This window comes from Ambystoma mexicanum, chromosome 6p, assembly GCF_040938575.1.
Source record: "Ambystoma mexicanum isolate Mex_15411 chromosome 6p, UKY_AmexF1_1, whole genome shotgun sequence".
Lineage (NCBI taxonomy): Eukaryota > Metazoa > Chordata > Amphibia > Caudata > Ambystomatidae > Ambystoma > Ambystoma mexicanum.
Genome location: NC_090935.1, coordinates 662,105,713 through 662,131,047, shown reverse-complemented (window position 1 = coordinate 662,131,047; position 25,335 = coordinate 662,105,713). Strand labels below are relative to the sequence as shown.

The following is a 25,335-nucleotide window of genomic DNA, read 5'->3' as shown; positions in this document are numbered from 1 at the left end:
TGCCGGGCCTACGTTCTTTACAGAGTCTTTTTTGCAGCACTGAACTCTTTACATTGAGGTGCACCGCACGCCTCGTCTTCACAGAACATCCACAATCGATAGTCGACGAGCACCACGAAGGTCGAAGCTGCTGTCTCGACGACAGTGTTCACATTTCTTTGGAGGAATCTTGACGACCCATGGCTCCTGCCTTAAAGTGATCAGTCGACGAACCGCCGAAGAAACTCTTCTAACTAGGGTACATTGGGGTAGTTGAACATTTTGACTAGGAAACAAGACTATTTAAACATATATGGACTGGGTATGTCAATACTCTTTATTACAGGTTGCCCAGGTGAGGGGGGATTCCTGACTCAGAACTGCCTGTAGGCAGAGGGGTCAGCATTCTGCCATCGTTTATCCCAACTTGTCTTCCTTCCTATGATCTAGGCTGATACACATTGTTAAATGATGTATATGCCATAACTGTCAGCAGTGGATGTATATTAAAAGGAGTCAATAGCTAAGTCTGGTACCACCTAGACATTATATATATTTGCAATATTAGAATTGGCAGAGTACAAATGTGTATATATCTTGAACCTTATTTTTATAGAAAGAATTGTGTTAGCGTATAACATAATGTGTGGACATTCCTTTGTTGGGGGCTTGTGGACTACACTGTACTTAAGTGCCAGCCAGCATCACCTCCTGAGAGCTTAAGCCTTGGTTGCTCGTCCATACTACCATATAGAGAATCTTGGCTAGGGTGCTCTGTACTTCTGCTCTGCCATATGAAGGGCAGGAGTACAGATACCCCCTCCAGTCTTTACAGCTTGTAAAACAGAAATGTGTCAAAATAGCAAACAAAACCATCATGGTCAGTCAGTTTGTCCAACTCTTCTGTGCCACGTTCAGGATTCAACATATCACAGTGGGCAAATGTCTTAACCCTTAATATGTCCATATATGCCTCTGAAACAGGGACACTAGGGGAAAGCATGTTTAACTTATCTATCTCTGATAGTGTGTGTACCTACATAAACTTGCATAGTAGGCACGCTGCATGTTCTGTACTGTCCTATACAGAACTTACCTTTCTCTAACAGGAGTTTCAAGGTCCTTGGCATGGAAATGGGTGGGTACAAGCTCTATATGTGACTACACCCAATTCTTTCTTTCCCTCACCCTAACTTGGCATTTCCAGGGGCTCCTAGTTTCCTGAAGAAAGAGGGTCTGTGCATGGTGGAATGACTCTAAGGGATCCTGCATATACCGCCTCCAGGGCCACATCACAGAGCTTGTAGACATCCCTGGCCCTCAGAGTCCCACTCAAAGTTGGTACAACCAATTTGAGTGTCAAAGTGGCTTATGTGGAAAGAATTGGTTCTGGAGGGTAGCAGGTGTGGTCTGTTCTCAGATAGGAGTACTGAAACAAATCTCAAAAGACATAAAATGTTGGCAATTAGGAAGTCAATTGTGGCATTAGGTGCAAGAGCTTGGGTGAGGGTGAGTTACTTACATAAACAAATTCTGATGCAACCAATATGTCTCAATGGGGTCCTCGATTATAATTTTTGGATATGATTATCAACAGATACGAACTTCCTAGAAAAGTTGGTGAGTTACTTCAAGTATAATTTTAATAGCACTTAAAACACAATGAATCACAAGGGTGTTATGAGCACATATGTAGAAAGGGCTTTCCTACAACTAGTATGAGGCTAAAGCAGACTGCAGGGTCATTACCAACACAGATATGGTGCTGGGACACAGTTCACCTCACTAAAAGAAGCATGGGTTCGTCCACTCATAAAAAAAACACCCTAGACCCCACTTGCCCCAACAACTACCGCCCCATCACCACCGTTCCCTTGCTCCTCAAAATCCTGGACAAAGCCGCCGACATCCAAATCCAACAATATTTGGAATTCAATGCCATCCTTGGTAGAAGACAATCTGGCTCCCGCAAAGGCCATGGCACAGAAACTGCCTTCCTAGATTTTAAGAACCAAATCACCAAAATAATGGATAATGGTAAACCTGCTCTCCTACTTCTTCTCGATCTCTCTGCTGCATTTGATTTTATGGACCACGAAATCCTCACCTTCCACTTGTCCAACGCAGAGCACTTCTCTGACAAAGCCTACTCCTGGATAACCTCCTTCCTAGAAGGAAGGGCTATGAAGGTCTACTCTGACCAGGCCCATGCCGCCCCTACAACTATCAACTGTCGAGTCCCCCAAGGTTCATATACAGCACACCCCCTCTATAACCTGTTCACCAAACCTCTTTTTGACCTGCTGGATACGCTCGGCATAACGTACACTAACTACGCCGACGACACCCAAGTCCTCCTCTTTCTCACCGCAGAATACGACCATGACACAGCAGCACTCCTCCAGATATACGCCACCACCCAAACATGGAGGCACCCAACGGTCTCAGCTTAAACAGGAATAAAACTGAGATCATCATCCTGGGCCTCAAGGAAACTCTCTTGAAACTCAACACTAAATATACTCACTTCACCATCGACCAAACTAACATACCAGTCTCAACATCGGTAAAGACCCTTGGAGTCTACACTCTCAATGATAAGACAGGTCAACGCCATCTCCTCTGTCTCCGCTCATACCACCAAACTTATAACCACCATAAAACCCTTTCTAACCACTCAAAACTGCCTATCCATTGCCAGAGCTACAATAGGAGCCAGACTTGATTACTGCAACCTCCTCCTGGCAGGCACCTCCACTTAAAACATCAATAGGCTCCAAATAATACAAAATAACGTGCTCCGTGCAGCCCTACACATTGCTAAAAGGGACCACATATCACAGATCAGACGCGATGCCCACTGGCTCCCTATTAAGGAAAGGATCAACTTCAAAATACTCACCCTCACGCACAAATGCATCAAACGCCCAATCCTACTTATCAGAAACCATATCCAAACAAACCTCTGCCCGCCCCACTAGAAGCCACCTTGCCAACCAACTCTGTGTACACTACATGAAAAGAGCCAATGCCGGCGGCATTGGATTCACTCACATAGCACCCAAACTCTGGAATGCCCTAGCAAATGCACTCAGAGCAGAACCCTCGATGCTCACCTTTCGCAAATCTCTCAAAAACACTCCATTCACATAACCTACACCTTTGCTGGCAAACCCGATAACTTGCACCGTACTTACCACAGTCCATGCGCTATGTTACCCAATTGAACTGTAAAGTCAAACATATGTAACCCTAAGATGAATCTGTATTGTAACTGTTTAAGATAACCACCTTGCATTCCTTTGTAACCAGTAATGTACTTCTTTAACAGTGCCACGATGCCTACGGGCTGATGTACGCTTTAAAAAAATACAAATAAATAAACTATAAGGGACAAATGTGGATAGAAAAACCTGGCAGGTCTCACATGGCATGCAGGTATAAGAGATGAATATCTTGCAAGGGGAGACAACATGGATGATGAATTAAAAAGTGGATGTCACCATTTGATAACTAGAGAGTCAATGCCAACATGGCCAATTTTGGAACTAAAGAATAATTGACAAATCGTTTCTACTTTGCTCTCTCTCACACTGCCAACTCGTCTGATACCATAACACAACTGGTATGTAACTTTCAATTGGATTTGTGACTTCTATGCTTATGTTACCCAATATGGTATGTGCCTATGAATGTTTTTGATGATGTAACACTGTACAACTGAAACACATATATACAATATTCTGATATTATTTCTTGATAATCAATATGTACAGCCTTGAGGACGACCAGAGAGGTCAAAACACGTGTCGGCTGTGACAGATCAAATAATATTAAAATGAGATGGCAAATGCAATGATTTAGATATGTCTTATTGGAACTAGCATTCAGGATATAACCTATTGTGTCATAGCGCTGGATATCAACAGTATATCTCTGCATATAATAGGATGGGTTCAATCTTTAGGAGGTAAAGGTTCAGTATAGCAGCGATAGAAAATGTGCACAGTTTCCCATATAGAAGTTTCATATGGGTTATGAGGGGAAACCGCCTCTCTTTCAATGTTGTTCTCCACATTTCTATAGAGGTCATGTTGGTCCAATTATATCCCAAGTATTTTATGGAAGAAACCTGCTCCACTATTTGTTCTCCCAAAGGCCACCTCATAGATTTAATTTTGTTGGCAACTGTAAAGATCACAACTTCAGATTTAGACCTGTTGGCCTGCAAATTGTTCCTTAAGGTGTAAGAATGGAATGCATTCAATTCTGTTGCAGGCCAGCCAGGGATTTATCAAAAAGTATGATATCATCGGCGAAAGCCAGGCAATGTATCCTCAGATAATCCAGCCTCAATTGGAAGATGTACCTGCCCTGCCACAATCCCTGACGTCACTGAGGTAGATCTTAAAAAAGGCAGAGGCCAGAATACATCCCTGTCTTAGACCTACTTTAGCTGGAATCAGTCTGGACAGAGACCCCTCTTGATTCAGCTGGATCATCAGGTTAGATTTTCTGTGATAGAGTGCTATCAGCTGAACCAGATTAGGTGGGAGATTATATTTAAGCAACTTCATCCACAACGTAGAACAATGTACACAGTCAAAGGCTGAGGACATATCCAACGAGGCAATATATATGTTCCCCGTCTGACCTCTATTTACAGTTTGAAGAAGATGGACCCGAAAAGTAGGATTGAGTGGGGTTCTCATGTTCTTTCTAAATCCCACTTGGCAGGGTGATAAGATGGTAAACTGACTCAGGGACCTATTCAGATCTCTAACCAGCAAGAGTGCAAACACCTTGCTAACTGCATCGATCAAGGCTATAGGCCTAAAGTTATCAGGGTCCGACGGAGTCCCCTTTTTCTATATAGGAATAATGGTCGAAGAGGACAATAAAGATGGTCTAGTATGAGACCTGTACATTTCGTCAAAATGTGCTTTCAAAATTTGCGACCGTATGACTGGATCTTTATTCAACAAAAAGGGGGGAAATCCATCTGGGCCGAGGGCTCTGGATGGTTTAAGTTTGGCAATAGCCCATGTCAGGTCAGCCAAATCCCAGGGAAACACTCCTGCCTCAATAGAACCCTCAGTCGGATCATTCTGATCTGTTAGATGGTCAGGTAGATTGAATTTCCTAGCATAGAGGTTTACCTAGGATTGTTCCGAAATGCAATCATCGTTTGAGGAAATCACTCGACCAGAAAGATTATGTATTCTTTACGAAAATGTTCTGGTATCAGAATGTATCAAAAATCTCAGCATTTCTTGATTGTCCTTCGTTTAGACTTCCTGTTTTAAGGATTTCACCAGATTTCTGCGGTGCTGAAGAATGGCCTTTTTTCAGTCAGGTACTCCTCCCTATGTAGGCCTTTTGTCATTAGAATCTTGAGCTTCAGACGTTTCGATGCCCGTATTCTAGAATCGAAGCTGTGTGGATAAGTTACACTAGGGAGTAGATGAGCCTCGACTGACGCAATTTTGACACACTCTGTAATAAGACCTTCCAGGGAATCATACCTCCCATTTTCCTCGCGTAAATTCGTTTTTTGACCTAAATCAAACTTATGTGTATCGAAAATACTGAAGGTTCTGTGATACACAGCATCCATGAACTTTTTGCATCTCCTGGTGTCCCACCTGTAGGTAATACCATTTCTATCCGGTACAACAGGAAAAAGAGCCATAGATATCTCGTGTTTCTTTACAGAAAGATATAGAATGAAATAATCAGTTGATCACCTGCTTTTGGATCAAAGACATTTAAATTCCCACCTTATTATGTAAATGTAGCTGAGACGAAATAAATAGTCCAGTCATAAAGATGATGAACGTCTATGCCACGTAAACCTATCACTAGAACTTTTTTGTGTGTGTAGCCAACTGTTGCAGTTCCCAATGAACCCCATTTCACACCTCTCAAAATGTTCACCTGAGTGTGGAAGGGAATGCAGGCATTGTTGTTGAATTTGTGCCCTTCTGCGCAGTTAGCATTAAAGTTTCCCCAACAATTACTGAGTGATCACGATCCATCAATAGCCATGTCACGAAATTTGTCCTGTCAGATAGATTGATAATGCTCTATAGAATCTTTTTCCGTGTTCCAATAGACATTCACAAGAAGAATTTGTTGGCTGGAGTCATGGACCCTAATGCGCACTTCTAAAAAACCTTGAGAGGAAAACCAAATATCAATTTCCCAGTTTAGTGAAATGTCTATGGCGATAACCAGGCCTCCACTCGGGTGCTTTGTCTCTCCTTGAGTGGCCAAAATCTTGGAAACGAACAGTCTTAGGAGTCTTAGGGGTAGAGACTGCAAAGAGCATTTGCTGGCTAACTTGGGCAATCTAGACAGCGTTAGACATGCAAGCTAAAATGAAGATAGCAGATATTGTTTAATTTTAGAGGGCTATAGGATTGATTCCCTGTTACAACAAAAGTATGCCTAGTGTTTAGGACTCCATGTAAGACTGGTGGACACTAAAATAAATCAAAAAGGAACAATTCCAGTTTGATTAAGTATTGCAGTTTTATTCTGTCCCTCGCTTTACTGGGGCACAGCTCCCAGGAGGTAAAACGTAAGTCACTCACATTCTGTGGAGTTGCAGCAAGAGCCCTTTGCACGTCTATTTTGCCTTGATTGAGTGGTGGTTCTTCTTTTCTCCCCAGGTGGGTAATTCTACCTTTCGGTACGTAGACTTGCTGTTTTGGATTCCAAAATCTGAATTAAGCTGCAATGAGGTGTGAGAACCTGGTGAGGCACAGTTACCACAGTGCCTTTGGCAATCTCTGCCACAGTTACAAAAGGCACTAGATAGCAATGCATTCAGCCATAGGGGTCTATAGGGGTGTATAGGGCACTTTTCCTCCCTAGAAATAGGCAAATAATCCCCAAATAATCCCCAAAAATATAAATAGGCAGTAAAATACTCTCAACAGAAAACAGACATGTAGGACCTTCACCCACAAAGCTCCATGGATATGTTTGGACCATTAGTGCACCTGTTACCACCATAGGCACTGGACAGCAATGCATCCCATCAGAAGTGTGTCGCTTGGCCAGGACCCTTCGTCCATCTCCTGGCCTCCCTGCCTCGGTCCCCTCTCTTCAGCTGGTGATCTCTTTCCTAGTCCCTCATCAATGTCTTACAACTTTCAGGCCCCTTTGCCCCCTTCATGCTTTTCAACCCTCTCTCTCTCTCTCCTTCATTCTCCTTCCTCCGTGTCACTTGTTTCTGTACTAATGACTGATGACTGTAAGGAACAATTTCTCCTTTTACAACTTTCCCTCCATAGTTCCTAGGGACCCCCTTTCATTTTGCTCTGTTTTTGAACCTGATCTGACTTTTTGAAAGGAATTAAAGACCTAAGCTTCACGCCCCTTGTCATTTGTTAATTTGTTATGGGGAAAATGATCAGTCCTTCAGACTATCAGTACTGGGAAACTATGTTTCCCTTTTGCATTTTGTGACATTTTAACATTGCACACAGCATCTTACAATGCAGTGCAATGGGGATACGTTTGTCTCACCCTAACGTTTTACAACTGGGATTTTTCGTTAATTTTATATGTGCCTAAAGCCAAGCTGGTGGCAGCATATACATTTTAAATTTTTTTTAATTATTTTTAGTGTGCGCATTCGTTGCGTTATATTGCAGTCAGGTCAGGAAGTCTCTTATAAGGTCATTCACTTGCTTGGGATAGTTGTCCCTGATTGGACAACTACTGGCTGTTTGAATGGTACAGATCATTACAATTGGTGGGCTTGGACTTGCTTCCAGCCTGCACTTTGGATAAGAAGATGACTCCTGCAGCCATTTCTTCAGATCAGCGTTGGAGTCAAGAATCCCTCGTAGAACTGCCAACTGAAGATCCAAATAAGATTTCTGAAGAGGCCTGCCATCCTTTACTGCATTTGGCCCAGTTAAGCACTGTTGGACTACCTGATCCCCGGAGACCCTGAGGTGCTTCAGCTCTTGGACTAGTGGTACCAACTAGTTTAAATGTCTTCTTGAGGATCCAGCCATCCTGAGCCTTTGGAAGTGTCGCTGGATCACCCCGTGAACTGATCAGCTCTCTTGTGGACTACCTCGCCAGAACCATCGATGTTCCACGGTTGCACCCAGAACTTTGGTAGTCGCCAGCTTGTGGTACAAGTTGCCTTCCCTCTGAATTTCACAGTCCCAGCATCAAGGAACCCTGTCTAAGAAGGGCTACTTTGACCGGGACTGGAAGGACTCTTGTCGTCGGCTGTGTGCGGAAACATTTGCTTGAACACACCTTCCCCCGGCCTGTGAATTGTCCTGAAGAGGCCTGCATCAGTGAATCTTGCATCTTTATCGACAGGGGCTGCATCTTGCATCTGGACCTGATCGGAAGAATCCTTGCACTGGCAGCTCCTGAAGCTAGGGAAAATCACTTGTGACTTGGTTCCATCATTACTGCCTTTAACCACTTAACTGCTAAGGTCGAGTATGTTCATCCTAAATTCCCATAAAGAGTCCACCCACTTCTGCACTTAAGTGTCAATATACGTACTTGCTTATGTGACTTTTAAAGCATTTATGAACCTAAGGTGAATGCATCTATGTTTATAATTGAGGATAGTGCGATAATATCACTTGCTAGTTAAATTCTTCTGCGCATGTAGAAGACCTAGAATACATCCTTTCTCCTTCTGCCCCACTGCTTTTCTCCAAACCTGTCATGATGCCCGCTCCCGGGGAGCCGGTTCAAGCCCGGCGTCCCCGAAAGCAGACATCCAGTCCCCAAGGAAGGACCCAGCAACCCCATATAGGGGCCCTTTGGACAGTGTCTTGGCGCCTATGGCGCCAGGCTCATAAAAGACATCAGTCCTGCGCCATAGGCGCCAAGCTCATTATGGGAATGCTTGGGTGCACTTACCTGATGCAGACCATGCTGCAGGATCCCGGCCTCCTTGAGGCCTGAAAGGAACTACTTTACCTGTGGGACTAATTTACCATCCGGGCGTGGTCGGGGAAGGATACATACCTGATTGGAGGAAGGATACATACCTGGAACTTCTTCCAAGGCTATTTAAACCCCACCCGAACAGCCACACGTGCTTTGCGTTGTTCTCCATCTAGCAGCTGGACGCTCACCTTGTCTGCTCCTGCATCCTGACTTCTGCCACGCCTGCCAGCATCCTGGATCACCTGCAAAGGAAGAGAAGAAGAGAACAGAAGGAGGAAGAGTCCTTACCTGCTAAATACGCATCCCGGAGACATCTCCCCGACAATCCTGAAAAGGAAGACTTTAATTTAAAAGCTCATTGCGTCGATCGCTGCAGCGCCGCATTCCACTCACCTTTACAGGGCGCCTCCATGTTCAGCAGTGATCATCCGGATTCGTAGTCACGCCCCAGCACCTAGGGAGAAAAAGACCAGAACAAAAGGTGAGAGAGAGAAGGGAATAAGGAAAGCTAAATCTCCAGGTTAAGACTTACCTCTTGATTCATTCCCTTTTCATTTCGGGTCCGCGCCGCATCCTGGCATTTCCGGACCCCGGCCCCTAAGGGGAAAAAGAGACATCAGCGTTAATGAGCGAATGAAAAGACATTACCAAAAAAAACGCTCATTAAAGACTTACCTGATTTCTACAAGGATTTCACCTCTCATCTCGGGTCGGGGCCTGTTCCCTGGCATTCCGTACCCCGGCCCCTATCCGGAAAAAGACACTAGCATTAGTACATTAATGCATGGACACAAGGGGAACTTCTTATCAAAAAACTTACCTGGAAGCCAAGCAAGTTTGGTTCTCACCAATCCGAAAATCCAGTGAAGTAACTGGATACCAACGCGCCCCTGCATCAGAAGCAGGATGGAGAGCTCGTCCTTCCAGACCCTAAGGTGAGACGCTATGAGAAATCACAGAAGGGTTTCAAGGAGGGTCAGAGGGGAAAGTGGGAGGCCGATTGCATTACCCCGCAGACAGTTAATCCCCTATTTTCACCTACAGAAGGATACTTCTGCGAGCCAGACAAGCCAGATTTGGGGGCCCCGGTCCAGTCCGTCTTCCGAACCCTGCGCATCACCTTAGAAGAGGTCACAGCAGCGCGAACCAGGCCAGCGCCTCCGTGGGAGTCAGGTGAGCGTAACAAAACCTTCTCCTCTTCAGAGTTTCTGGCTTCTTGTCATTCTCTGCTCCTGCCTCCCCTTTTTCCTCCCTCTTCTGTTCTTAATCTTACCCTTCTTTCTTCATTCTCCTTTTCCTCCCCTCTGTGTCTCTTTGCACTCTGCTTCTTGCAATCTCCCTCACCTATCTTCTCCTCCTCTCTCCACTCCTGCACCTTTCCTCCTCTCCCGCTTGCTTTCTAGGAACGGGAACGGAACCTTTTTCACCAGAATAAATGGTCGTTCCCCTTTAACTTTTGTTGCTTGCAGGGGCGCGGCACCGGGAACATGCTCTCACTTGAATCCGCCGACCCGCACCACACCTCAGTCCCCTTTCACGCGTCGGCTACATTACAATTGCCTAATAACACGGTTTCTTTAAGGGGAGGATGGTGGCATGTATGGAGGTAAGGGGACTATGGACTAGGAGTAAGTTAGTCAATACGGTGAGTAACTTAGGGAGTACTCCTACATCCCGTCGCCTTTCCTCCATACTGTATGAGCGATTATCACTGATAATGGGGAGGAGAGACATTGCAACTCCTAAGAAAATACGTTTTTCAGGACCGCTTGGCCAAATGCTGCATCTGATCTGACATTGGCGTCCAAGAAATAATACTTGCAGAAGGCCAATGGGTAGGCCCAAGTGGACGCCTTGCTGATTGTTTGCCATGGAACGTGTCTTTGGAATGCCAATGCAATGCAGTCGCCTTGACTCTGACTGCATGAGCATGCATGTTTGCTGGCAACTTCATGCACTGCCTTTTGTAGGCTTCCTTGATAGCCAAAACCATCCACTTGTCTTTCGAGGCTTTGGAGGCCTGACTCCCTGGTTTTGACCCTCGAAAGTGATAAAAAAGGCATCCGATTTTCAGAAGCACTTAGTCGTGTGTAGGTAAAATCTCAGCGCTCTCCTGACGAGACAATGCAACACCTTTTCTGCTTCATCCTTCGGATTTGGGAAGAAGGTTGGAAGGACTATTTATTTGTTGAGGGGAAACGAAAACACGACCTTTGGGAGAAATGAGGGGTGTGTTCGTAGCATCACCTTGTCCCGATGGAAAGTGGTATATGGGTCCGATGAAACCAGGTCCTGAATGTCACTGATCCTGTGCATCAAGGTAAGGCCTACTAAGAGCGTGGTCTCAATAGTGACCAATCTGATGTCTACCGATGCCATGGGCTTAAACGGTTTATGGGCTAGGGCACCCAGACCACTTTTGGATCGCAGACCGGGTGTGGATGCTTGACAGGAGGGTACAACCTGGTCAGTCCTGCTAGATTCCGTTTGACCAATGGGTTGAAGATGGAGAATTTTGTTGCCAGAGTTTTTGTATGCACCTATTTCTGCCAAGTAGGAACGGCATGTGTTCGTCTGCACCCCTGATTGTGCCAGATGTGCGGAGAAGGACAGCACATGCTCTATGGTGCACCCTAACAGGTCTTATGCCATTTTTCTTGGCCCAGTGGCAGAACCTGCTCCATTTGCTTATGTATTAACTCCTAGTGGAAGCCCTTCTTGCCCTTGGATGATGTCCAAGTTGTCATGCAATAAATAAGGAGGTGCGGCAAGGTTACATGCTCAGGAATCAGGCTGCTAGGGCTAACTTCTGACTACCACCCACACTTGCTGGGATAATAGTGGATCCAGCCCAACTGGGAGGGGGAACTGGTGGTTGATTTGACAGTCGCAACAGCTCTGAGAACAATGGTCTTACAGGCCACTGTGGCGCTATCAAAATGAGACGTAGTCGATACACCTCCCTGACATTGCAGATGACCCTGTGTATTAACTGAGTCGGTGGAAATGTGTATGCCCACATGCCGTTCCACTGAAGCTGCAGCACATCCCCCAGTGAGCCTCTGCCCTGTCCCATCGAGGACGCAATCTCACAAGTTTGCGTCCTTGATGGGACAGGGCAGACCATGTGCCGTCCTTTTCCGCACACCTGGCACAATCAGGGGTTCAGACGAACATGTGCCGCACCTACCTGGCAGCTATAAGTGCATACAAAAACTCTGGCAACAACATTTTCACGACACCAGCTGTTGAGCCCGGTGGCAAATCGGTCTGTTTGTGGATGACCCCACTTGTTGAAGATCTCCCTCAGGACCGTCTCGTTAAATTGTCACTGGTAGTTGTTGACCCCCAGTCTGCTGAGCCTGTCCACATCTAGGTTGGGCTGCCCCTGCAGGTGGATGGCCCAGAGCGATATGTTGTTCGATAAAGCCCAATCCCATATGCCGCTGGTTAGCCTGCACAAGGGGGAGATCTGCTGTCCCCCTGTTTGGTGAGGTAGTACATGCAGGTGGAGCTGTCCGTCTGAATGCAGACCGCGCTGTTCTTGATTACCAGAAGGAAAGCTTTCAGAGCAAGCCATATAGCCATAATTCCGAGACAATTTATATGCCTGTCCTGGTCCTCTCTTGACCATATGCTGTGCACACTGTGGTTGTTCAAAGTGGCTTCCCAACCCTCGAGGGAGGAGTCCGTCATAATGGTGTATGCAGGCTGGAGCTGTCGAATGGTTTTACCACCATGAGATTGGTTTCCATCCTCCACCATCGTAGGTCTTGGTGACGATGGGCTGGTATGATGATTAATGCCGCTTGGGAACCCGTTTCCTGGCTCCATGAAGCTGAAAAAATGTAGCTGCAGCCTCCACATTTTGAGCCTGGCATGAAACACAGCCAGGTGGCAAGCTGCCATAATCCCTAGCAAATGCTGGAACCACCATGCTGTAGTCACCGCCCTGCTGAGGACATGCCCTGTAGCCGCTTTGAAACTTGGTTCACAGTGGAAAATATCATCTCTGCTTTCATATCCCTGATGAGACCCAACAAGGTCAAGGAATGAGTAGGCTGGAGCTGCGACTTCTTGAGGTTGATGGTGTCATGAAAGGACAAAGGCAGTGAATATGGCAAGAGAAATGTGCACAAGATCACACAGTGAATAGCTTTGAGTCAAACAACATGTACTCAGGAACCAAGACACATGTACAGTAAAACCCAGGATGTGCAAGTAGAGCATGATAAGAATACAAATATACGAAAAGGGATGTGGGGTATGCGCTAATAAGCTCCTTACGATTACAAAGAAAGTCGGCAAGCTCCTTACCCACAATTGCTGTTACAGGTGCTGTCAGAGCTAAGCCCACATACGGGGCAAGCAACAACAGGATATGTGAGCTAACACTCTTGATGGTATTGGATAAGATAACTTAAAGACAATACTCACGAGGATGAGAAATACCACCTGAAATGTTAATGAAGTCACTGAACACTGTTGGTCAAACAGGGACCCAGAAAGGCTATAACAGCAAAGGGAGGATAACTTAATACATCAAACTCCTGACATGGAACAAGTAGGAATAGTGATTACATTATAGTGAGGAAAACGTAGACAATCACACAGGAGCTGGCTACAACACCACACCACACCTAACAGTCAATAGGGAACAAAGGGAGAAGTGCAAGGGAAACCTGGAACAGCCTCCAAGAGAAAGAAAAGGAACATGAGCAGGGGGAAATGAAATTACAAGGGCAAAGCCTCCCCCCACTCCCCACCCAGGGAAGGAAAGTCAAACTGGGTCAAAATACTAAATCTATAAATGAGGAGTGACTAAAGGGTCAAGATTTTGCTGCTGAATATGGCAAAGTCAAAGGAATAAAGAATACAGACAAACTGGGCGGCACAGAAAAAGGAAAGCACTGGGAAGTGTTACCTGCAAAACAGAGGAAGACAGAAAGTGAATATAGGAAGCAGAAATTACTAATAAGCACAATACATTTGAAATCCAAGGGAAAGGGAACAAGAAATTGTAAAGTAGGAACTACGCACTAAGCTAGGATCCAGGAACAAGGGACCAGTCACAAACAGGAACAATGCATCAATGCCCAATGCTGGACTGAAGCAAACTGATGTTTTTAAAGCTGGCCGATGAGCACAAACCTCAGGTGTGCTGCTTGCTGCACCTGCCAGCCACAGATGCTGCTCATCGTCCACCCACCCTTGTCCTGAAAGGGTGGAGAGGAAGCAGTGGGCCAGGCATTCTGGGAAGCATAGTATTTTGATTAAAGCAGCATACTGCCGCCAAAAACCTGGAATGGATGCGGAAGGGAAGTAACATGGAAAATAAGGATTGAGCGCTCCCAATTCACCACAGCACTGTCACATGAGGTCTGGAAGAAAAGTCAAGTAGTGAATAAACCCCAAATCATGCCCCCAAGTGGCAGGAACGTGAGCAAAGGGAGCAAATTGTGACAGATGGAAAACCCCAGTTCGTAGAGCCTATGCATCAGCCTGGCTGCTGTGTTCTCGACTCCCACTTGAGAATCTGCTCGAACCAGCCAGTCGTCGAGGTGTGGATAGACATGGTGGCCCTCCGACCTGAGCAGCGCCGCCACAGCATTCATTAGTCTCATAAACTCCCTCAGGGATGAATTGAGACTGAATGGGAGAGCTTTGTACTGGAAGTGGAAACCCATGACCCAAAACCTTAGGAAGGACCAATGGGCCTGCTAAATTGGGCTGCGTAGGTATGCATCCTTCAGATCTAGGGAGCACGTCCAGTCTCCCCCACACAGGGACTCTACTATCAATGTTGGCGTCACAATCTTGAACTTTTGAAGGGGTAGGTAAAGGTTTAAGGATGACAGATCTAAGACAACTCGCAGGTCTTCCTGGTTCTGCTTCTTTATTACAAAGATGCAAGAGTAAAATCCCAAGCCTTGTTGTGAGGGGGGAACCTCCTCTACTGCCTCACTAACTACCAGAGAGCGGATCTCCGCAATCTGTGGGAGTGGGGTAGGGGGGGCTGGCGGAACTTGTTGTATCGGAAGGTGGAAGCCCTGAAAAACCACTTAGAGTATCCATGGGCATGCCTGCCCCCCCATCAGAGAGCTGTGGATCCTGATGACCCCGTCAATGCTTCTTTCCCTCTGAGGCATGTGTCTGGGAGAGGGACTGGAAGAAGCACTTGTGCGTAGTCTTCTGCTCTTTACGCCTGTGTTGGCTGGAAGGACCTGTTGGGCTGTCTAGTGTGGTGGTACTGGAAGACCCTGAAACCACCAAAGGTACGGCCTCAGTAAAATCGCAACTGGCCCTGACCAAAGCTCTTAGAAGCCGCCTTTGCAATTATAGGTAAAGATTTGGCTGTTTGGGCACTGTTCTTTTTCTTGTCCAACTCTTCATCAGTGGAAGAATGGAACAAGTCCCCTCCCTCAAACAGGAGGTTGAGAATACAGTCCTGCACATCTGGATTAAACCTAGTGGCCTTGAGCCACGCATTCCACCTCATGTCTGTAGCCAGACATATGGCCCTGCCTGTTGTGTCGATGTAAGCCACATATGATTACATTAGGTCTTGTGCCATTATTTTTGCTTCCGCAAGACCGGCCCGGAACCAAGCTTGCCTGTTAACTGGGAGGTCCGATAGGAAGTCGGCAATCTTCCTCCACCGCTTATGATTTGCGCTGGCTAGCATGGTGTCCGCATTTGCTTGCCGTAAGTGGAGAGTCGCATTGGAGTATACCTTTTTTCCACAGACCTCCAGCACCTTCTCCTCCTTGCCTAATAGGGACGAACCTGATGAGGAAGTGGAAGTCTGACTTTCAGCAGACATTGAAGCTGCTGCAATGAAGAGTAGGATTGTGGGTGCACAGACAGGATGAGAGAATCAACCTCTGCCTGCTTGTATTTAGCATCCAGGGCTTGTTGGTTGATTGCATGGAGTAGGGTTTTGTCCAACCCTTCTTTGCCAGAGCCTCCACATCCTTTTGTAAAGGTATGCCCGATTTAGTGGCTGAGCGGATGGTGAGTACCTCCATGAGGACCCCCACCTATGGCAGCTCCTTTTGTGGCTGAGAAATTCCTAGGTACTCCGCCACTCCGGCTAACCTTTAATGGAAAGCCCTTGCGGAGGAGGTGTCTTGATCATCCTCATCATCCGTGTCGACCGTGGTCTCTTGCAGGTCCGTGGAGTCTGCTGGCAGCATATTTTGGGGAGCCGCAGGAGGCTGAGACGAGCTGTTAGGCTTAGTGGGAGGCTCCGCTGACTGCGACGAGGCCACCACGGTACTTAGGACCGGGGACTGTACCGTAGCTAGAGGCTGTGGTGTTTGGACTGGAGCTAGCTGCTGCGTGATCATGTCCTGAATGATTCCCTTGAGTATATTCCCCATTTACAGGGATTTCATGAGTGCGATGAATGTCAAAAAAGCATTCTTCACACGCTGGTGAAGCACGCTCCTGTATTGGTACAGCTGTATGGGCCAGGACAAACTGCTGAGTTCTCCCAGCTTCCATGCCTGCTCTGGGGATAGACTGCGTCGGTGTAGCACCCTTGCCCTGATGTTGTCGGTTAGAAGGTGCACCAGGTGACAATAGGAGACTATTCCACCTTTGGCATGAAATCCGGTATTTGGTGCTCGCTGGAAAGGCACGCTTCCGGACGAGCCGCCATTTTAACTGGCTGTGTGGTCATTTTGTCTTGTACTGCGCCACGTGCTGGATGAGTGGCGTCTACTGTACTGGCTCTGGCCTCCACCTGTTTGCATGAGCGCATAGGCTCAGACCTGCCCTGCACCTCAGATGTGGACCTGGGAGGCTGCTCCTGCTCTGACATGTTGTCGGTAGTGCTTTCTGTACTGCGTATAGGCGCACCCTCAGGTTTGCGCCCAGTGTTAGAACAGAGCCCCCTCGGGGGATTCCCTGGTACCAGAGCCATCTTGCGAATCAGCGCTGGGTCCAAGAGGATCCGTGGCCCCTCAGCCGTGTGGCCGGTAGCTCGAAGAGCCTCGGTACCCTTGCTGGTAGCAGAGCCTGATAGGCCCCTCCCGCTTGGTTGCCTCCCTGGGAAGGGTGCTTTAGCGAACAAAATACTTACCTTAGATTTGGTCTTCCTACGTATGTACTCCTTGATATGCTCCAGTGGGGATCTGGAGAACAGCTCCCTCCACCTGGCCAGCCGGTTCTTTAGTGACCGGGGGGTAAAAGCGTTGCACACCAAGCAGCCATCCCAGCTTTGGTCTTCACCAAGGAACCAGAGGTAGAGCGTGTGCGGGTCCGACATAGGAAAGGATCCGTTGCAGGCCAGGCACCAGCCGAAATCCGCCGCGGCATGCGCCAGGGAGGGACGAGGCACCAAAGGACGGTGTATATATCTCTACAACAAAATGTAATAGTTAGTACAGAATAAAATAAAGGAACAAATATCCCTGGGAAAGACTCTGACCACGTGGAATTACGAGGGGGAAAAAGGGCATCAACCACAGCACAGATGAAGCAGGTCCGCTCCCATCGATGCAAAAAAGAGGACTGAGGTGTGGCACTGGTCGGCGAAGTCATGGGAGCACATGCTCCCGGGTTCTCGCCACCCCCACCTGCCGCACCCCGAGCGCAAATATTCCGTTCCCAACCCTAGCAAGAGACAACCATACAGCATGTAGGAAAGGGGACAGGACATACGAGTACGAAAGGGAGGACATGAACACTGAACTGTGCTCAGCTGCGCACCCCAGTAAAGGTTCTCTGAATTGAAATAGTCTCTTACAGCTGCGTTTGGTTGATGAATGTGTCCTTGCGCAGAGCTGCAACCCAAACTACCATAAAAGCTTTTCACCATCTTCAGTGTCAACTCTTTGTCACTCCCATTATCACCCGTTCTTTGACAGCCCTGGCACTCTATTGATCAGGGTCTCTTCCATGTTCACGAGTGCTCCCTTTTCCAAACTCTCAGACTAGTGCAGGAAAGCTGGTGAATGTCCTTTGGGACTCTGGTTCAGGTTAATTGAACTATTTTTGTATGTTTAGTTGTCCCGGGCCACTGAACCACACATTCTCTGGCTTTCTAGTGAGTCCTGCTAGCCTTACAAGCAATTCTCTAATGCTGGGATGTTTTGGATGCAATTTTCTGATGCTGCTTCTCACTCGAGGCCCTCGGAAGCAAAGTGGATGATGATCTGTATGTCTTTTAGAAAAAATAGGGTCACAGATTTGAGTTATATATAGGGGCTTTGGAAGGTGTGGTTATAGGTCAGAGCTGAGGAGATTTGGTGAACAGCTCAGTAACGAGTTAGGCAGAGCCATGTTGGAAGGGGATGTGCTCCTTGTAATAGAGATTACAGGGATCAGGAGCTAAGCTGATGGAGGGAGGGACACAGAGGTATTTCCCTGCCACCTTGTCCCTGGCAAGCTGCACATACCTTTCAACCCCATTAGGAAGTTCTCTTCTGCCGGGCATGGGATCCCTAGGACTGGTCTTGGAGATTAATTCCCCGGAATATATATCCCTCAGTGTCTTGTGTTCTTCGGTATTGGGGTTCTCAAAGTTTTCGAGATGTGGCACTTCTCAGGCTGGTGATTGATTGGGGAAACCGGGGGATCCTCTGTGTATCTCCTACGACCCTACATTATGGAGCAGATGGCATCCGGCCCCAATGGTCACCTCAGGCTCAACATTTAGCTCAAATTATACGACTGCTTTGCAGAGGTTACCCTGCAAGTATCTATGGAAAAGTAGGCATAGGTCCTCAATCTGCATAGTAATTTTTCCCAACAACATTCTCCTTTTCATACAAAGAAAATACATGCACAAGACATACCTTTTCTAAAGCTCTCCTTTCTTCCTCTGCTTTCTGAAGCATAACCTTTGTATGATTTGTGGCTTTATCAAACACTGCCTGCAACAGGTAAAAACCAGTATGAACATTATTTTGATTAAAGGCATATATCGTGAAACAATCTAGGCAAAACATTATGAAACTATATGACAGGTGTGTCTATATTATTAAGAACCTGCTTGAGTTCCTAGTGTATGGACCACAATGCAGAAGAACAGGACGCACTTATCAGGTATACAGCAAAATCCAACTCAAAGCAACTAAGACCATCTACAAGAAAGTTAACTCACAACCTGGCCTGATTCCCAAAGCTTTACATAAAGCCAATGATAAGCAGTCAGTTGACCACAACCAGTACTAACACTCATAACCCCGTCAAAGTACCACTGCAGGGGAGGCATGTTATCACAAGTATGGCACTGACATAAAAGGTACAATTTGTAAAACCTTTATTGAAGTTTCTGGGTTTGGAAAAACATCTACTCTGTCCAAGGGGTGTTGCTAGGTTTCTAAAATATCCAGGGCCCATGGAAAGTTTAGACAACCACATAACTAGTCTATATCATGTGAATGTGAATGTACATGCTGCGTCGTGTTTGCGAGCCATAATATTGCATAGTATACTGCTCATACTCATTTGGAGGACTGCTAACATAGCTATACTGCCATTCCAAAGTGTGAACATTCATCCAATAGTGCTGACAGGATATTGCTCCTTACGTTGAGGAGAGCAGACTTTGTTCCTTCTTGAGGCCTAGAACTAGATTGAGACTTGTGCAACGAGTCTGTGTGTGGTACTTGCTGATCTGCTAGTTTGCACAGTGCCAGTTGCTGCCAAGCTTCTAAGATGATGGGTTCTTAGTCCTGATCCCTTTTCAAGGTGGATCAGAATCTCATTCAAATGCAATGATTGCAAACCCCTGGTCTCCTAAGGAGTCAGAGACTGTCTCCCCTAAACTTGCACCACCTAGTATAGGCAGTAGACACACTTGAGCAGTTCAACAGGGGAACCCTTAGCAAGGCCTGGAAGACATACACATTCCTCTCTGAGAACTCTCCCTGTTAAGTATCCCACACACACAAGCTTTTCACAAGGCCACCTGCACAGTCCGATTCCTAGCAGAAGCAGTGATGCACACATCCAGGCCCTCCTATTTTTGAGGCCAGAGACAGTAAAATATTGCATTCTGTCTAGAGGCATGTCCTGCAGCGGTCTCCTCTGATGGGCCTGAGAGAGCATCCTGCTCCTCTTCAAATCGAGGGATGGGAATCAGCAACAAGACTCCATTGCAAGGTGTTATGGTAGTTAAAGTACCAAATGCAGGAATTGCAGAGCATTTCAGAGGTTCAACATACACCAGACCTTTCCCTATCCCTGGGGAGGTGTCAGGAAACTAGGACATAACAGTTTCTCTGAGCCTTGCAGGGAGACAACCTCTACAAAGATGGTACAGAGTGATGGTGGCAAAGTTGGATGTGTGTAAACAATAAATTGTGGCTAAGGGAATGGGGTTTTATCACGCATATCTCAATGGCCAATCTTTACATGTATTAGCTTCCCTGTAATTCCCACTTTTACTTTAGAGTTCAGCATGTGCCATTGTTCAGTCCGTTTCTGGCTACTCGGTTCACTTGATCGATTTCCTATGTAACTTGCACAACATCTGGACTCCCATATGTGCTGCAACTGTGGAGACTTGTGGTATTGTGTATGTCTGGTTACCCAGAATTCTGCAATGCCACAATTATTGACCCATCTCCCCACATGCATGTGTACAAGTAACTGGTACCCCACACACCGAGCTCTGCCTCAGGCACAAGGTAGCGGCACAGTGCTGCAAGGTTTCGCACTGCTACTCCGCTTAAGGAAACCTGGCTGTAGAAACTGCTCTCTGTTGCTCAGCGCCTGTTGTAGTCACTGGTGTATGCAGGTGGTGTGCTCACTAGCTCCTCAATCCCCATATCCTTGTGGACCTGGCAACATACAGCTTAATTTCTTGCTCTCTGGTACTTGGCAAAGAGAGGCTCCTTGGATTGTGCTGCCTGGCGCTTCTTCTCTTTTAGTTTAATCAAATCCTGTATAAGGGAACTTTCCTCTGAGCTGTTTGTAGTTAATGTTCCCACTCGATGCCGTGTCTTCTCCATTTCCTGTATCTGTTGTTTGATTGCTCTAGGATTTCTTTTGTCCCTAAACATTGGTTGTTTGAAGCAACTTATCAGATTGCCTGGATCACCTTGTCAGAGTGATGCTTAAGAAGACCTCATTTGGCCTCCAAGGCTTATCCCCTAAAACTTGTGTCTTGAAAAGTGTATCTCCTCATGTGGGTTCTCCTGCTACCTTTGAATTGATTACACTCGGGCTGTCATCTCCTTTACATTCCCTGATGTATTTCTAATTGTCTCTCCGACGTCCACCACTTGATGGCACTTCAATGACTCATGCTTAACTCCTCCCAGAGCGAAGTCATTTAATTCGTGCCTGTGCTGCCCCAGTCCTCCTCCTCTCCCATTTCTGCTTTCACCCTGACCTCATCGCACCAGTCTCAAAGGCTGGTAGCATCGGCTTGACAGTGAATTCAAGCACCATTTCTTTTTTATTATTTGTTCTCTATTCTATTACATAGTAACAGAACCTTTACAAAAAAGAATACATCTTGTTTATAACAATTACAGCAATATTATAGCATCTTGCAAAACATATAAACAACATAGCAATAAAACTTCCTAAAATTTAAAAACACATTTTACAGTAAAAGTTTCATCGAGTACAAAGTGTTTGATCATGTGAAATTTGTCATGAGCATCATAGTAGATGTTTCATCGTACAACATAACAATTTTCATGAGTGTACACATTGAATAAGACTTCCCAATGGGCCCTAAGAGCCATATCCCAGACTAGGTAGGAACAAATGTAAAGCATCAGTACCGAACATATTACAGCCATAATGAATGCTTATTTGGCCAGTTTTTTCCAGGTGCTGGGATGTATGACTAGTTCTTTTTCTATGAATTTGAAAAGTCTCACTAAGGCATAAATAAGTGGTTTATGTGTGCCTTGCATCATTCTGGCCCATAGGAATATTAGGCAGTCGGCGTTATTAACATCTACAAATTCCATCAATAGTTTAGTTCTTGGGTCCTTAAAATGTGGACAATATAGAATCAAATGCTTGAGTGTTTTGGTTGATTCAGTGCATAGAGGAAACGGCATTGCTTACTTTCCGATTTCTTATTGTTATCGGTCCAGTTTGAAATCCTCTCTTTAGTGTAATATAAATTTAGTTTAAACCATTAGTAAGCTTTTCTCATATGCTTACAAGGGAATAAAATGATATGGTCAAATCTTGGGATACGCTTCTTGGTATATAGGTAATATTCCTTGTGCAATTTATATTTACCTATTTGTTCAATAGTTTTGCACCAATCCATTTCAAATAACTTTTTCTTAGCAAAAGCTGGTCTAATATGCACATCATCCACAGTGTTATGTACCTCATTCAATATTGCACATAGTCTGGCCTGATAATAAGCAAGAGATGCCGAGGACGTTGATTTTATAGTTTTCCTCATATCAGCATATAAGGAGTTCACTGGTGGATAGTATATTTTTGCGAGATTTATGAGCAGCCTCCATTTCCAACGAGTGGATAGTGCTACTAGTCCTAACTCATGCCTTAACACAGCATTAGGCACCGACATTGGGAAACACATAGCACTTTTCAACAGTGTGCCTTGAAGTTGATCCAACATTGAACCCATTTCACATAAACAAATATCCAGCGAGTATAAAATAACACTTTAAATTTTTAAGGTTAGAAAATCAATAACCGGAGTTAAAGAAAATGTACAATATTTCAAATATATCAATTTTAATTGTAATAAAAGTGGTCTAATCTTGCTTTTTAGTAGATCCGTCGACATTTTAATAGAATTTTGCTCTGATAGGTAATAGCCTAGGTAAATAGTGTCTGTAATACAGGGGTTAGTTGTACCCATGATTTGCCATTGGAACCTTGCACTTTTTTTCTGAACCTCAAATTTCATGACAGCCATTTTAGCAGGATTAGGAGCTAGATCGTGCGCCGTGTCAAACTCTTCGAATAGCCATAGTTTGGATTGTAGGCCCGTCGGAGTGGGGTCAAATATAATGATGTCATCGGCGAAAGCGATCCATTTGAGTTGAATGGTGCCAATTTTCACAGAGAATATGTATTTTTCGTTCCATGTTTTGCCAAGATCTGCAAGATACAGATTGAAAAAGGTTGCAGCGAGGTTGCAGCCTTGTTTCAGACCTAAACTCGTTGGCTTCGTGGTTCTACCCTCTGTTGTTATTTTGATTTTGAAAGAGGTATTAGTGTGTAGTGCTATGAACCAATATACTAGGACCTTCGGAATTCCCATGTTGATGAGTTTCGTCCATAGTAAGTTGCGCAGTACGTTGTCAAAAGCAGATGACATGTCGATTAGGGCAATATAGACTGGATTTGCAGTCTTTTTTTTTGTCTTGCAATTGTATGTGCCATGATGGTTGCGTTTCGCGTTGTGCTCATCCCTTTCCGGAAACCAGTTTGGTGTTTTGAGTATAAGGCATTGTTTTCGATGTATTTTTCTAGGGCGGAGAGCAGTAGAATCACAAAAAGCTTGGCCTCTGTGTCTATTAGGGCAATGGGACGATCATTCTGTGGAAGAGTAGGATCGCCTTTATATATGGGTATGATGTTTGTGGATAACCAAGATGGAGGAATGGTTCCCAAGTTAAAAATGACCTGAAATTTGTTTTTTAGAAGCATAGCCCATAAGTCTGGGTCTGCCTTATACAAACATGGAGGAAAACCATCCGGACCTGCTGATTTGGTGTAGTGAAGTTTCGAGATAGCCCATTTGATGTCTGTAGTTGACCATTTCAACCGAGGGATCTAATGATAGCATAGAGAGATTGGTGGAACATTTCAGAATTTATAAGGAAGATGGTATTTGTTCGTAATATCATTTTTCCATACAGATTCTGGTATGCAGTTGGGCGTTGGTGGCAGCATTTGGTTGTGATTGCTTTTGATAGTGTGCCATATTGTACGCGTGTCATGTGCTGTGATAGCTCTAATTATTTACAGTTATCTTCGTTATATCTTAGTATCCGTGCGTATTTTAGCTTTTATTTGTACATGGCCAAAATCCGGTTACGCTGTGTTTGATATATCTAATGGGATAGCTCGATTTTTTTCAGCTGTCTCAGTGCCTTATTTTTTTCACGTTTCTGCACTTTGCATACTGGATCGTATAAATGCAAATGGTTGGTATTAGGCTCTTTTTTACTGAAGCGTACTATAGCAGAGTAAATGAGTTTGGTGTATATCTTCTCCATTTCGGCTGTCGAGATTCTTTTTCTGATATTTAGGTTGGCAATGTGGGATGATATATATTTGACAAATTGATTGCACAAGCCTTGGCGCCACCTGAATGATGTTTGGGGGCGATCTATTTCTACCAACGCTGTTGAATAATCAACTTCAAGTAATTGACAATTGAGTTTCACATTGCCTGTAATTTGTGCATGATCTCCATATGTTATCCGATTGTCACGGGAGATGTTATTATTAGCAGTTTATGCATGCCAAAAATAAAATCAATCGTAGAGGACTTTGAGTCCCTTGACCATGTAGACCAATGGCTCTTTTGGTTAGCTGCAATGATATCTAAGTCCCAATCACATAGAAAATGTCCCCATTGGGTTCCTCTGCGCTTGGACAAGGCATTTATTTTTGTACCTCTCAACTCATCATTTTTTCTGCAGTCGCAGTTGAAATCTCTGCCTAGTATTATTTCTGCATTTTGATAGTCATTTGTAATGGATTCTAGACAGGTATCGACTGCATCTATCATATCTTCAATTGGTGTATTTGCAGGATTCCAATATATTGTGATTATGATTAACTGTCGATACTTAGGAATATTTGTGATTAGTAGTACCCCTAGCAGATTATTAGCTTTCCAAATCACCTAGCAGATTATTAGCTTTCCAAATCATTTGAGCATTAGGGTGTTGTCCACTGCTATCGCCACACCTCCTGATGGACGGCCTAAGGAAGTTCGTATGGCCGGTCCGAAATGTGAGCTGTAGCCAGGCAGCATTAGAGATGTGGTTTTCATGGTTTCTTGCATTAGAAGGATTGCTGGCCGATTGTGAGGTTCTAACGTTGCATGCCATTTCATTAAGTTGAGGTAACCGCATGAATTCCAAGATTGCACGGTTAAGTGGTCTTTCGTGGTTGGCTATGCCATAGGAACTGGTTCTTTACATTTTAGTATTGAGTTAAGCATCGGAGCCAGCCAAGGTAAGCCCTTGGAATTACCCACTATGTTTATTAGTTCTTTGATTGCACCATTTTCATCACCATGAGAATTCTGAAAAGGTGTTGGCATCATGGATGGTTCTGCGTCGTGGGGGCATGTATGTTGGATGAATTTCTTTGCGTCTGATTTGTTTTCAATGGAAATTAAAGTCAGACCTTCCTCTTTAATTCCTTCCCTATTAAACCACAGAAATTTCATGATGGCTTCAGAGGTGAGATAGCAAACAGCTCTGCAATTGTTTT

General features: G+C 45.2%; 1 protein-coding gene across 2 annotated transcripts in view; it reads right to left on the bottom strand.

The window, feature by feature from the left end:
- CCDC125 (coiled-coil domain containing 125) overlaps positions 1 to 25,335 on the bottom strand; it is a 1,024,365-nt gene that overhangs the window by 639,674 nt on the left and 359,356 nt on the right. For both annotated transcript variants that reach the window (XM_069627541.1, XM_069627542.1), the window contains one exon: positions 18,723 to 18,800. In XM_069627541.1, coding sequence (XP_069483642.1) covers positions 18,723 to 18,800 — 78 coding nt within the window. The remainder of the gene's footprint in view (positions 1 to 18,722; positions 18,801 to 25,335) is intronic.